At 43.8% G+C, this 14,731-nt stretch overlaps 1 protein-coding gene across 1 annotated transcript in view; it reads left to right on the forward strand.

The window, feature by feature from the left end:
• The window catches only part of ALKBH1 (alkB homolog 1, histone H2A dioxygenase), a 181,575-nt gene extending 168,406 nt beyond the window's left edge, over nt 1-13,169 (forward strand). Inside the window, exon 5 of the mRNA XM_044073512.1 lies at nt 12,334-13,169. Within this exon, the coding sequence (XP_043929447.1) occupies nt 12,334-12,787 (454 nt within the window). The 3' untranslated portion in view covers nt 12,788-13,169. The remainder of the gene's footprint in view (nt 1-12,333) is intronic.
• Nucleotides 13,170-14,731: the final 1,562 nt, after the last annotated feature.

A 14,731-nucleotide genomic window follows, 5' to 3' on the forward strand; every position in this document is an offset into this window, starting at 1 on the left:
TGAAGACCGTATTACTTTAATCAGGGGAAGCCAACCTTCCCCCTCTAAGAGACCTAGGACTGAATTTGCTTATGATACTTCTAGGATTTACCCTTCTCTACCTATGAGGATTCTGATGCAGAGGACTCTATTCCCTCTGCTTCCCTCCCAGAGGATTTCTCCTTTGGTGAAACTTTGCATACTCTTAGGGAGCATTTCCTCGGGGAAAGCCAGGATTACTCTGATTCTAAAAAGAGACTTAGGGATTTCTTACTCCTGCCCCAACACAGGCCTTTAGCTATCCCTCCTGTACTAGACATTGTTGGTGATGCCTTTTTGGAATCTAGCTTGGCCCCTGACTCTCTGCCTCCTGCTCCCAGAAAACCTGATAGATATTACAGGGTTCCTAACTCTCACAAGTTCCTTTTTAAAAATCCTACTGCGGATCCTGAGACCATTTCACAGGCACCCAAGGGCATTAAGGCTACTATTGCCAAAAATCCTACCCCCTCTGATAGAGACTCCAGGGCGTTGGATAGATGGGGTAAGAAGGTATACACTTCTGCAACTTTGGCCATTAGAGCCTTAAACTGCCAGTTTCATATGTTAAAGTATCAGCAGCATATTATTGGATTGCTTATTTTGATTCCTGACTGTTCTGAAAATAAGGATTTACAGGATTTAATGCATTCTGTTGAACAGGTTGGAAAGCATAATTTGTGCAATGTGGTTTTGATTCACTAGAGGCATCTTGCGGGGCTGCTGTCACTGGGTCTGTACTTAAAAGGCATGCTTGGCTTAAGGAGCAATCTTTGCCAGATCATGTTAAAGCTAAATTGCTGGATGCTCCCTTAAATCAGGACTGCCTGTTTGGCAACAATGCAGAAGAACTTCTTAAAAGAGCCAAATCTATGCAAACTGTTAAAATTTCCTACAAGTACAGCATCCAAGATTTAGTAGGCATTGGCCCTCTAAGAATTGGTCTTTTCCTGCCTCTTCCAGGCCTTCTCAGTCCAAACCCAGAACCAGCAGAACACCCAGGCTTCAGTCCCAGGGTACACACAGGACTAAGCATGGAGGGCTCCCACTTCCAAATCCGGGAGTAGTAAGACTCCCCCTATGGTAAACTGTCTCATTGACTTAACTTTAAAACTTCCAAGCACTTCTCAACTGACTGCTCCTTTATGGGGAAATATTGCTATGCAGGCAAAAAACTGGGAACTCATTACCCAGGACAAATGTGTTTTTAAATATAGTTTCCCAAGGATACAGATCTCGCTTCTACACGTTACCAACCCCAAATAGCTGGCCAGATCTACCCCCAAATCAGTGGGCAGAGGCTCAAAAGCAAGTACTCTCTCTCCCTTTAGCATAAAGGCTATTCAGACTGTACCAGAAGAGGAAAAGGGACAAGGTTTCTACTCAAGACTTTTCCTGGTACCCAGAAAAGACAATGCATGGCATCCTATCCTGGACCTTTCTATCTTAAACACCTTTTTGGTGATTCCAAAATTCTAGATGTTAACTCTTCACCAGTTACTTCCTATGCTAGGCAAAGATGCCTGGTTGGCAACATTGAATTTAAAGGAAGCCTACCTGCACATCCCAATCAGGGAATTTTGCAGAAGATACCTACGCTTCAAAGCAGGTTACATGCACCGTCAGTTCTCTGCATTGCCCTTTGGCTTATCTACTGCTCCCAGGGAATTCACAAAGTGCCTAGCTCCAGTCATTGCATTTTGCAGGCAAAGAATTATTCAAATATACCCATACCTGGACAATTGGCTAATTCAGGCAGAAAGCCAGGACGTACTTTTCAATCATCTGGCATTTGTACAAAAGGTGCTAACTTGTCTGGGCTACACCATAAACGAAAAGAAATCACATCTGGTACCCTGTCAAATTATATTCCTGGGAGCAAGCTTGAACAAAACTTCCCAGATGGCTTTCCTCACGCCAGAGAAACAAATTCATTTTGACAACTTACTTCAAACTAATGGCCACAAAAACCCTGCTATCTGCAAGGCAAATACTGCATGCCTTGGGGTTCATGGCCTCCTGCATTCTACTAATTCCATATGCAAGACTGCATATGAGGAAACTACAATGGTATCTAAAACTCCTATGGTGTCAACATTTTCAGGATCTAGAAGCAATGATTCCTATCATACCTTGCCTATGGTTAGACTTCCTTTGGTGGGCAGAGGCCTGCCACCAAAACAAGGGACTACCATTCACTCTACTCTCTGCCACCCAAACCCTAACAGACTCATCAGACTATGCATGAGGGGCTCACCTGGCAGGGAAGTGCATTCAGGGCAAACGAAACCCAAGTCAAATGCACCTGCTTATCAATCAAAAAGAAATGTTAGCTATACAGAATGCTCTGACAGCCTTCAAGGACCACATTCTTCCAGGACAGTTAATGGTAAAGACGGACAACATCACTGTTATGTGGTACATAAGCAAGCAGGGGGGGTACCCATTCTTACCCCCTCTGCAGACTAGCCATGGCTCTGTGGAACACAGCCTTGAGCCACCAACTGCATCTACAGGCTCAATTCCTGCCAGGAAAACTAAATACACTGGCAGATGAACTAAGCAGAAACAGTGAATCACGAAGAACATAGTACAGTTGTGTTCTTACCATAAATGTAGATGTTAGAGTGTATTTACTGTTGCAGTCCTGGTTATCCTCCCTCCAGCCCACTGACTTCTTTTGGCTATACCTCTACTCTCCTTTACTATGCTTAAAAGCCTTTTGGCATATTTGCTTTTTTGTTGGAGGTATAACCTTGTATATATATTTAATTGCTTCCCATTAGGGGGGCACCTAACATCTGGGGCAAGAAAAACCGATGTAATGGCATCTGCTGCATGCTTTATACCCCTGACTACCTGACGTCATGGAAGATGAGACAGCAACCGACGCAGGACCCAAGACTTTGATAATCAGGCTGACTGAGGGCTACTGCAAGTAGATAACCCAAATGTGATGACTGCAACAGTGAATACACTTGAACATCTACATTTATGGCAAGTGTACACAACTGTACTTTTCCCCCACCCTAAAACATAGCTTGAAATTGCATCAAAACCTGTGAGATAAGTCCTCATTTTTCATGCAGAACATTTTATTTTTTCTGATTTTTGGAGTTTGATATCATATGCATCTCTTTCCTTGCCAAAGTGTACTCCTGTGAGCAATTAAGTTCAGGTCGTGCTGTGAATTTAACTTGGTAACTTTGAGGGAAACATCCTAGTTTGAAGCAGATTTATTTGAAGTCCAGGACAAGGAGTCCCTCCTCTACTCATCCTGTTTACATTCTGCTAAATCAGAGGTGAATGGAAAGCATTCTGCAGAGATTATAAGGCTTCTCCATGAGGCAGCTGCACAGTGGAAGCAAGATGGTCTTTGAAGACTTGAAAGTAAGGTGTTTTTTTGTTTCATGAGCAATAAAAGTAAAGCATTTGCTCATTTCTCCACTACCACTATGAAGATGTCAGAGTCCAGATTGACTGTTCTACCAGTTGTGGCTGGAAAGGTTTTAGATTTTTGCCTAGTCCAAAATATTCATATAGCTCTGACCAGATCAGAATTGTTTGAAATACGGTACATTACATTGATGCCAGTACCTGATCCTATCATCCACTTATCAGGTTACTGTTCCATAGTCCATATAAGAAGAGGATTTATTTTGCTTTGATTCCATTGTTGGTACCACTGCCTGTCATACCATTATTAGGTGTTCAGCTGGAGCAGTTCAGAGTTCTTTGCATTTCTTTGCATGAGCCAGCATGAGTCCTCCAGATGCTTACCTGCCCTCACTTTTATAACCTTGCTGTAGTTTGGAGAGTATGTTATAGGCCTGAACTAACATTCTCATATGGGGTATCCTGTTTCTCAAGACTGAATTGCTGAGGTCACTGTTGCTGTGTCTTTATTGCTGCTGGAGGTAGTTACTGCTCATACACGTTATCATTTTGAGTGAGACTTGGCACTTCTGTATTCTTCCATTGAGTTAATGCTGTAATGTCCTTTATCTGCAGTTTTGGTTTCTTGGTTCCATCAGGGTAAATAATATAATCTTTCTGTTTATTTCAGTCTTTCTGTTAAAATGGGTACTTTAGAATGTCTACCTTGTTTTACTTTTTGTGTGAACTTACATTTTCTCTCTCTTAACAGTTTGAATCTAAGGAGGATTTAGCCCCCTCTTTCATCTTGCATGTTAATTCATGCTTTATTTTCCAAAGGCAATTTGTCTCACTCGAATATGTGATTAAATCTAATATATAAGGTTTTTCCTTAAGATGTCCTTAGTGGGAATTACTACTTTACTAAGTTGCATGATGCTTGTTGTTGCTGCATGAAATTGTACTGAATTTTGCTTTTCATCCCAGCTGTCAGCGCTATACATTGTGAGTGTCACATAGAGATGCTACTGCCAGGAAACCCTTCACAAACTCGTTTAGTTATCAGTCATATTTATTTTGAATGGCAGTCCTTGGAAAGTTGCCCTTCACTTGGCATCTACCTTTAGAGTTTCTGTTTTTGTGACATTCCAATTTGTCTGCTCTCCTTGATGTCTTCCATTTATTTCTGCCTTCAGCCACTCACTGATAATTTCTCTACTAAGTCAAGCAACGGCTGCCATGCATTCTCCATTGTCTGATAGAATTTCGCACATCTAAAGTCATCCCATGTGTTTACCACTCTGAGGCAAACTTCTGTCTGGGGACTTTTGATGGCTTGAAAATTAAATTTGACTACAGCCAACATCTGTGAGTAAAAGCTCATTTCTTGCAAGTCATTCTTCCTTGATGGTGTGTTGGTATCCATGTATGTGCTAACTTCACTTTTCATTCAGACATGAAAGAGCAAGCCCACTTAATTAAATGGGCAGTTGCCAAAGCCCCCCCCCCCCCGAGGTTTTGTGGTCTCAGGTGTACCCATAGAGACTTTGAAAACTTATGAACATTCAGAAGACCTGTAGCTGAAACACTGATATGTCCAAGGGGTTATTTGCATATATCCTATGTTCCTCCGCTGCCGGAGGTTTAAGGTGTTGTACAAGGAAGACTCTTCTCTTGCTGGGTCTTTCTTGCAGTTTTTACAGAAGCATTACAATTTAGAGGATTGTGAGAGCAAAACCCTCATGTATGGAGTGGCAGTGAAGGACAATCACCTCTTCATCAGGTTTGATGGCTCATATCTTAAAAAAAAAAAGTTGTATGAACCATAACCACTTGTTACATTACAGACCTAGTGTGGATTTTTTAAATTCTTTTATGTGGCAAACTGATGATGTTATGTAGTCCTATCTCGCCTACATTCTTACCCGTGGGTTCAGAGCCGAATATTGGCTCCGACTCTGCCAACTTTACTAGCTTGAAGTCTCGCATTGGCTGGGCCAAGTGGGTATCCCATGGTGCACTGCTCCATATCCCCAGATCTCATTTGCCGCCCGTGTAGCTAGGACGGGGTCTCGCTTGGCTGTGGCCAAGTACCCTCTTTTTTGCTATTTCTCTTAGAGAAATTTGATATTTCATACCCAAAAGCTATTTTGATAGCTATTCTTGTTGCTGTTGCTGTGTTTGAGTGTGGTAATTGTGCTTTTTGGTATCCCTAACTGTTCCAGCAGGCTAGGCCCATTTTAGAGGACCTAGTCCTCCCCTCTGTTAGATGAACTATTAGTGTGATTGTGTTTTGTCTGTGTGTCCCCTTAGAAGAACCGTTTCAGTTAGAGGTTCTTAGATTGTGTCGAGTAGAGTTTTTTCTGGTGTATCTACTTTGTGTGTTGTTTTCGCCCTTTTTGTGATTTGTGTCTAGGTGGTTTCGCTTAGCACTAGTTATAAGATGTCTAAGGATCAGAAGGAGCATAAGCCTTCTGGCTTTAAAAAATGTTCCAAGTGTGGATATAAGATGTCCATCACGGATGGACACTCTGCGTGTGTTTACTGCCTTGGAGCTATCCATTTACAGGAGTCATGTAGCTTTTGCCACGCGTTCAGTCCTAGGGTGCTCCAGGAGAGGAAAAATAAATTAATATTGAAAGGACTTCTAAAACCGTCGTTTGAGGAAGCTATAGACTCGGCTTCCAGTTCTCAGTTAAAATCCAAAGCTTCCAAGGCTAAGAAAAGGTCTCCGGCTCCATCTATATCTTCGGAGCCTCCGGAGAAGATTACTGTACTGGACTCTACTTCCTCGGCTCCACTGTCCTCGGGGCCACAGGAAGTATCAGTGTTAACTGAATCGGCATCTGCTCCTATCATTCTTGAACCCATTCGGAGCCGGTCACCCAGTGTGATGCATGGTTCACCTGACGAGATCCCAGTCTCCATCGCTCTCCTCCAAATCCTCCAGGCTTTCTGATTTGGATGTTGATAGGGTGGTGCAGAGGCTCCTGCAGTCGCCGGTGTTGGCTAAATTGTCCTCGGCTCCAACCCACTCTGCTCCAGAGCCAGTTCCTATGACCGTTTCGATGATTCCTCCTCCGAGCACATCCTTGTCATCGGAGCCGGTATGCTCCGCTCCAGGTGATGTTCCTACGCCGGCTCCGATATCCCCTCTGGGTCTATTGGTGCCGACCTCTGCTCCGACCATGTCGGTTCTGTCCACAGGGTTCGGGACTCTGGTCTCTTCCGTTGGGCCCGAGGGGGATACTTTGGGACATCTGTCGGTTCCGAGTCTCCCACTCGGTGCATCGACTCGTGGGACCCCGGTCCCGGTCATGGCCTCGGAGGCCGGCCGGTCCTCGGACTCGGGGGACTGGCCTTCGAGGCCATGTGGAGCATGCTGGCCAGGTCATCAGCTTCATCACCCGTGCCGGTCATTCCGTCCCCCACCACCCCAGCGAGAGCCTCTGATACTCACCTATCCATGGACAGTAAAGCGCCTGGGCCTAAGGATACCCCCATGAGCTGTCCCCAACTTTCTGAGGGTCTCCCAGCGTTCATGCCTGAGGAGCCTCCTAGAAAGAAATTGTTCAAGAGAAAGCACATAGACTCCCAGGATGAGTCTCTCACCTCTGATACTGACCTTGAGGAATCTGAAGGGTCCCCCAAGTCATCATCTGATGTTTCCTTCTCCGATATCCTGGAGATACTGAAACAGAGGTGACTGGCCTTCCAGAGGTGACTGGCCTTCCAAAGCTCCTTCCGAGGAGGAGTCAGTATTCCTTAAGGCTTTTGGTGCTCAACCCTCCGCCTCCTGGGTGTCTCCACCCTTCGAACTTCTTGACCTCATCTGTCGAAGAGCATGGGAAACCCCGATTCTGTGGAGCCTGTGCCCAGGCGTCCCAACAAATTCCTTTCCGCCCTCCCCCCAGGGCAAAGAGTTTCTGTCAAAAGGAGTCCCTGTAGATGCCATGGTGGTGGTGGCAGCCACCCAGAAGGAAGTAGCAGTCTTCTTCATCCATCTATCCTCCTAACAAGGAGTCTAGGACCATGGATCGGTACGGGAAGCGTACCATATCTTCAGCAACCTTCACTCTACGGTCGCTGAATTATCTGTCTCACTTAACTCAGCTCCAGAGAGATATCCTCAGAGTTGGGAGATACTCTTACGGGTAACATACCTGAGGCAGTGGCTCAGACGGTTAGCGCCCAGGTCTCTACCCTCAACTCCATTGCTAACTCGTCCATGCGGCTCATTTCGTATGCAGCCGAGGGAGCGAGTAGGGCAGCAAGCTCAGGGGTCGCCCTTAGAAGGCAAGCCTGGCTGCGCCTGTGTCACTTTGCGGAGGCCTTCAAGTCTTCCTTCACTGATGCCCCCTTTGACGGTTCCTCCTTGCTTGGGACCAAAGTGAAAGACACCCTCACCAGATGCGAGCAAGAGGGAAAGTCACTGTCTGCCGTAGGGGTCTGTTTTTCCCTTCCTTCTAGGCCTTATCCCAAGGCCCAGTGGGGGGGAAGATGTGGTTCAAGAAATCGCAGAGGTTTTTTCCTGCCGCACAAGGTGAACCCCCCTCCAGAGGCAGGGGAGGGTGGGTTATTCAGGGAGACATTGCCCCAGAGGCAGAGGGGGCCCCCGGAATTCGGGAGACCGTGACTCCTTCCGTGGCTCTCCATACTCTCATTCCTGAGGGTGTGCCCGACTGCGCTTATCCAGAGCCAGTCAGGGGGTCGAATTTCCTTATACCCAGAAGCCTGGGAGAGCATTACCCAGGACCGATGGGTATTACGGATAATTTCCGGAGGTTACCTCATTCCATTCTCTTCAGTACCCCCGCCAATCAGAAAAATCCCAGACGTTCCACTCAGTCAAAGGGATCGAGCAGCCTCAGAGGTCTCGCAGCTGCTGGAAAAAGGAGCCATCCAACATGTCCCCTCAGACCAAATCGGATTAGGGACTTGCTCAAGATTCTTTTTGGTGCCGAAAAGAACAGGGGACCGGAGACCCATACTAGATCTCAGTCAACTCAACAATCACGTACACAAGTCCAAGTTCCGTATGGTCACACTACAATCGATTCTCCCATTTTTGGGAGAGGAGGTATGGATGTGCTCCATCACCCTCAAGGATGCTTACTACAGGAGTCACCTACGCTTCCGGCTGGGAGCCAGTCACTTCCAGTTTCGAGCCCTGCCATTTGGTCTCACCACATCCCCCAGGGTGTTCACCAAATGTATGGCGGTGGTGACGGCTCACTTGAGACGTCGGGGATTCCAGGTGTTTCCGTACCTGGACGACTGGCTCCTTACCGCCCCCTCCAGGCATCAACTAGTTCAAACCAGGGACGCTACCATTAATCTATGTCACCAGTTGGGCATAACAATAAATTGGGAAAAATCTGCCTTATTGCCTTCACAGCATGTCACCTTTATAGGAGCAGATTTAGACACCATTCGAATGCGAGCATTCTTACCACAAGAAAAGGATCACAGTATTACAACAACAAATACACATGCTGATGCCCCTGAGACAAGTGAAGGCAAGACTGGTTCTCTAACTCCTAGGGACCATGGCAGCAACTGTCATGTTGGTCCCTCTAGCGAGATTACACAAGACTTCTTCAATGGCTCCTCTTTGTTCAATGGTCTCTTCAAAGACTCCCACTATCTCATCCCATCTTACTCACGGACAGGTGCAAGCAGGACCTCCGTTGGTGGCTGTGCATCAACAATTTGAACGGGGGAAAGCCCTTCGTTCCACCTGTCCCTATTGCCACGGTGACCACGGAAGCCTCCCAGATGGGGTGGGGGGGCATTGTCTTGGCAGGACAGTCCAAGGCACGTGGCAGGAACACGAGATACATTTGCATATAAAATGAGAGCGGTGCTTCTTGCGTTGCAGGCACTTCAGAAGGTTCTTCCTCTAGGGACAATTGCGATACACTCAGACAACATGTCAGTTATGTGGTATCTCAACAAGCAAGGGGGAACCCGGTCTTACCCTCTGTGCAGAGAGGCTATGCGAGTGTGGCACTGGGCAATAGCTTCCCAACGGTTTGTGGTGGCAACGCACATTCCGGGGAAGTCCAACGTAATAGCGGACAGACTAAGCAGAGCTATCCTGATGTCTTACGAGTGGTCTCTGAATCGCCTGGTTGCAGAGCGAATCTTCAGCAGATGGGGTCAGCCTTGCTGCGACCTTTTTGCCAGCCCTCTCAATGCGAAATGCCGCAACTACTTCACGCTGATCCCCCCACAGGGGGAATCACCCAGGGACGCTCTGGTTCACGATTGGCCCTCCGGTCTGCCTTATGCTTTCCCTCTATTTTCCCTGCTGTCAAGGGTGATTCAGAAAGCGCAATCCTTGGGAAACAGAATGATTCTGATTGCTCCACACTGGTCTCGTCAAGTCTGGTTCCCCTTTCTTCAACCATACATTGTGGACACTCCCTGGATTCTGGACCCTCAACCAGATTTACTGACACATGTTGGGACAGTTCCACCCCTCTCTGATGACTCTCCGGTTGACAGCCTGGCTACTCCACTTCCATCTTTAGTCAGACATCAGAATTTTTCACCGGAAGTGGTCCATATATTCTTGTCCTCTCATAAACCATCCACTAGAAAGATTTATTCTAGTAAATGGAAAAGGTTCTCTATCTGGGCACATACTAGAGGCATTGATCCTTACACAGCTCCAATAGATTCCGTTCTGGAGTTCTTGTCTATGCTTTTCTATCAGGGGTCCGCATCAGCCACCATCAAAATTCAGCTGGCGGCGATATCTAATTTCCACGTAGCGAATGAACCTAGTCTCATGGCACACAGACTATGCAAAGCATTCCTTAAAGGTACTCTGTTGCTTCGTCCCTCAGTGTCCAAACCTATCATGCCCTGGGATCTCAATTTTGTTCTACAAGCCCTTACTTTACCACCATTTGAGCCTGCAGCTACCTGTGAATTAAAATTCTTGACATGGAAAACAGCATTCTTAACAGCAGTCACTTAAGCGAGACGGGTTTCGGAGATTCAAGCCCTCTCCATCAAACCCCCATATTTAATCTTCCATAACGATAGGGTCTCTCTTAGACCAAACCCCTCGTTCCTTCCTAAAGTGGCTTCCGTGTCTAACATGAATCAGTCCATTGTGTTGCCTGTTTTCTTCCCCCACTTTTCTAACAAGGCAGAATTTAGATTTCACCAATTGGATGTACATAGACAGTTATGCTTCTATCTACACCAGACAAAAGATATCCGGAAATCTGACCAACTTTGTCTCCTTTTTGAAAAAATGAATGGGTTCAAGGTCATGCTGTCTAGATGGATAGCCAGTTGTATCTCTTTCATCTATCAGGCAGGAGGTAAAAATCTGCCATTTCCAGTCAAGGCACATTCTACTCTGGTTGTTTCTACATCCACAGCTTATCAAGCTTGATTGTCAATGGATGATATATGTGCTGCAGCTACTTGGGCTTCTCCTCACACTTTTGTTTCTCATTACAAATTGGACGTGGTCTCCAGGGACAGGTCGTCTTTTGGCTCCACAGTTCTCAGGAGTATTTTCCTATGAGCCACCCAGGATGTAGGTGCTAGGGAAGCTGTCCCACAGGTAAGAATGTAGGTGAGGTAGGACTACATAACATCAAGAAGTTATGTACTCACCATAACGTTCCATGTATGTAGTCCGTTTTGCCTCACATTCTTTCTTACCCTCCCACCTTCCCCCTTCCTGGAGGATTTAGAGGTTAGGTTGTCATCTACAGAGTCCCTTTGATTAGCTTATTCTTTATATGGATGTGAGGTGTGTATGGAGTACAAATGATTTTCGCAGCAAACTAGATCTGGGGATATGGAGCAGTGCACCATGGGATACCCACTTGGCCCAGCCAATGAAAGACTTTGAGCTAGTAAAGTCATCCAAGTCGGAGCCAATATTCGTCTCCGAACCCACGGGTAAGAATGTGAGGAGAGATGGACTACATACATCAAACGTTATGGTGAGTACATAACTTCTTGTTTGCTAGTAAGTACTATAAATGTACTTTACTACCACTGAATACAAAAGTGTTATGAAAGTCTCCCTCATTGTCCTGTGTTCATTATCATTAGGCTACAGAACCTGCTTATGTCAGATGGTAAAACTGCTACTTAATTGGCAGTTTGCTTATAATTTGTAAATTATATAGGTAACTGCAACTTGTTAAATTAACAGTTTAGCAAAAACTGCTGCTTAGTCGGTATGTCTGTCTGCCTATCAGTCTTTGTGTGTGTTTATTTTTTGCCAAACTATTAATCTTGCAGCAGTTATGTAACTGGTTGGTTTTCTTAGTAACCGTGAACTAGTTGACACTTTTGTGATCATGTTTTACTGATGCAAGGCAATTGGAATTGTTTTTATAGTGCGTCAGCATTCAACAGATGTAGAAGATATATTAGTTAGACTTAGGCTTTCAATAAAAAGAAGACTAAGGTGGCAAAAAATACTGTTTGCAATTGACCTTTGTATCTCTCATAGCTGCACTTGGCTGGGTGATTCAGCAGGCACTTTAATCACAATCCTAATAGCCTATGAATAAGGCTGGGTGTACATTTTACTACTACTTTGTTGTATCATGTGTTACCACTCCCATGTCTTATTGTCTTGGGCAACATCATTTTATTAGCTGAATCGCATTATTTCCTCAGGATGAGTCAGAAGTTTTTTTTGTCAGTAATCCATCTTTTACTGTGTTTCAAGTATTGAGTTGTGTTCAATTATTCATATTGAACACACAAGCCTCTGATACAACTTGATGTCACTAGTATGTTTAGAATTTCTTTTCTTTTTCAGCATTTTAATTGAAATAGAAAATGTTCCTTTCTTATAATGCTGCATACTGAACTGTAATTTTGAAGGAAGATTTACAGAGCTATTTAAAATAGAATCCTTGACTCTAATTAGGCTTTTTCTTTTCCTTCTAGTTTTGGACAGTCCTCCATATTTTTGTTAGGTGGGCTAAAGAGAGAGGACATGCCCATTGCTATGCTCATGCACAGTGGTGACATTATGATAATGTCTGGGTTTAGTCGCCTTTTGTACCATGCAGTACCTCGAATTATCTCCAATCCTGAAGGATGTCCTGTGCCAAGATGTCTTGAACCAGCCATTTGTACAGATAGTGTTACCGCAGACTCCACTCTTTGGTGTGATGAAGCTGACTGGGAAATCTGTGCCAGTTATCTAAAAAATTCTCGTATAAATATGACTGTGAGACAGGTTCTTGCAGATGGACAAGTGTTCCCCAGCAGTGGCAACAAAACTAATGTAATCCAACCTGGTTCTTACTACTCAGAGGATGTGAACAAAGAAGAATATGGTGCTAAACGTGAGAAAACAGATGAAATTGTGGATGTTCACACACAAATTGATAGCTGATATTTATTCAGGCAGCTTTTCTGTGCAAAACTGGCACTTTGATGTGCTTTTTTTTAACTGTTTTAGGTTATTGTCAATGTTTATTTTTGTGGGGTTGTTACCCCTTTTATGCACTGACCTTTGGTACCAGTACCCACCCAGTCTCTCGTTTATGCATTAATATCGCTATGTATTTCCCTTCTTTGAGGTGTGAATAGGGATTTTGACAGTATGAACTTAGAACCGTCATACTATTGGCAGTAATGGTTTAGAGACCACTGTGTTTTCCTTTGTGTTCCAGCATGTACATATTAAATTCTGACACTTTCTCACCTCCAGTAAGGCATCAGATGCAGTCTTTCACTTGTAGTTAGACTAAATAAACAGATTAATAATTCTGTCATTTTTTTCTGTTCAATCAAGTACTGTGTGAACACTCCTTACCTCTCTTTACTGATAATTTCCTGATATCAGCATCATTAAATTGACTATTGCCAACAGACTAAAACCTTGGTTGTACAGTAATAGTGTAGAGTATTGTCTCCATGGTAAATCTGAAAATGTCCCTTTCCAATTCTAGGCAAAACATTGTTTGTTATACAGAAATGACGAACTTTCCCTCATTTTCATCTTTTCCACGTGAAGCCCCAGAAAGCTTATTTTCTTATAACCAACTTTATAAAATTTTAACATTGTAGTACTTTTTAAATATTAGTCTTTTTGGCACTGGGTGTGTCTAACCCATGTTCATCAGACTTTATTCCTTCATTAGGAGTCTGAAGATTCAGATCATTGGGGTTGGAAAATCCATCACTTTCCCTAGTCTTTTGAACTTGCTTCAGTACACCCTGGCCTTCCCACAATATTTGTCCATTAGCTGCTGTTTGAAAAGTACTGTGTTCAAGTCATTTATTTTGAATGTGTGTTTGATAAAGTTACTATCGGACAACTGTTTTGTAACCTGAATTTTACTGTTTTAAATGTTTCAAAAAAGTTAGTCAATCTTCTAATTTATTTTTCAGTTGAAGTTCAGAATTGTGATGAAAAGAAAATATGGAGTCATGATTACATTTGCTTAAAGATTGGGGTTTCACCTTTTGTATTTATTTTAGCCATTGTCATGAGGATGCTGTGTCATCACTTCCACATTTGAAGTGAAGTAAGATTTATGCTGGTATCTTGTCTGTTAGGGGGCTGGTAAGAGCATCACAGTGAGCCCACCACTATCTGGCATCTTTTGTGGGGAGGTTAGGGTACATCGCCATAGCAGATTTTGGTAGATAATGAAACAGGTAAGCAGACTGTACTTGTAGCATATTTTACACATTCAGTTGTTGCTCTTGTGCAGCACTATTATACATTTGTGCACATAGTAACTATTACTTTATGAAGAGGCCCCATCTTTTTTGTTTTCTAAACACTTTTATTAACCTTTCAGGTAAGTCATTGGAAACTTACATTAATAGAATACAAACCATATTAACATTTTTCCCATGTACATACATTATACAGCACACATTGTTTTCTTTCTTTATAACTATTATCAGTTCAACTTCACATAAATTGCTCAATTCCTGCCTTCCCTTAAATATCACTTCTCCTGAGCATTTTTCTGCATGTATTGTTCTTTTATCTATTTTACAATATTCAGTACTTTAAATACAGTTGGGTTAAACTTTGATTTCCATTTTCTGTTAACTGCTTATTGGCAGCCAACAGAATTAATCTTAACAAGGCCTTTGTGCATCTAGGTAATTCAAATCTTGTGTCCCAGCTCCAAATAATCCATTTCCTTAGGTGCAGCCATTTGCTCACCTAGTATTTTTGACAGAGTACTCCGTTAGGAATTTTTTTAAATCTGCCAACTCCTTATACTCCCAAAACAAATGGTCACAGTTATTTCTTTCTTTCCCATCACACCTCCAACATTCGCTGTCTATCTGAAGAAAAGTTCTTTGAAATTTG

The sequence above is a fragment of the Protopterus annectens genome, chromosome 6.part0 (genome assembly GCF_019279795.1).
Source record: "Protopterus annectens isolate FY-2018-M chromosome 6.part0, PAN1.0, whole genome shotgun sequence".
Classification (NCBI taxonomy): Eukaryota; Metazoa; Chordata; order Ceratodontiformes; family Protopteridae; genus Protopterus; species Protopterus annectens.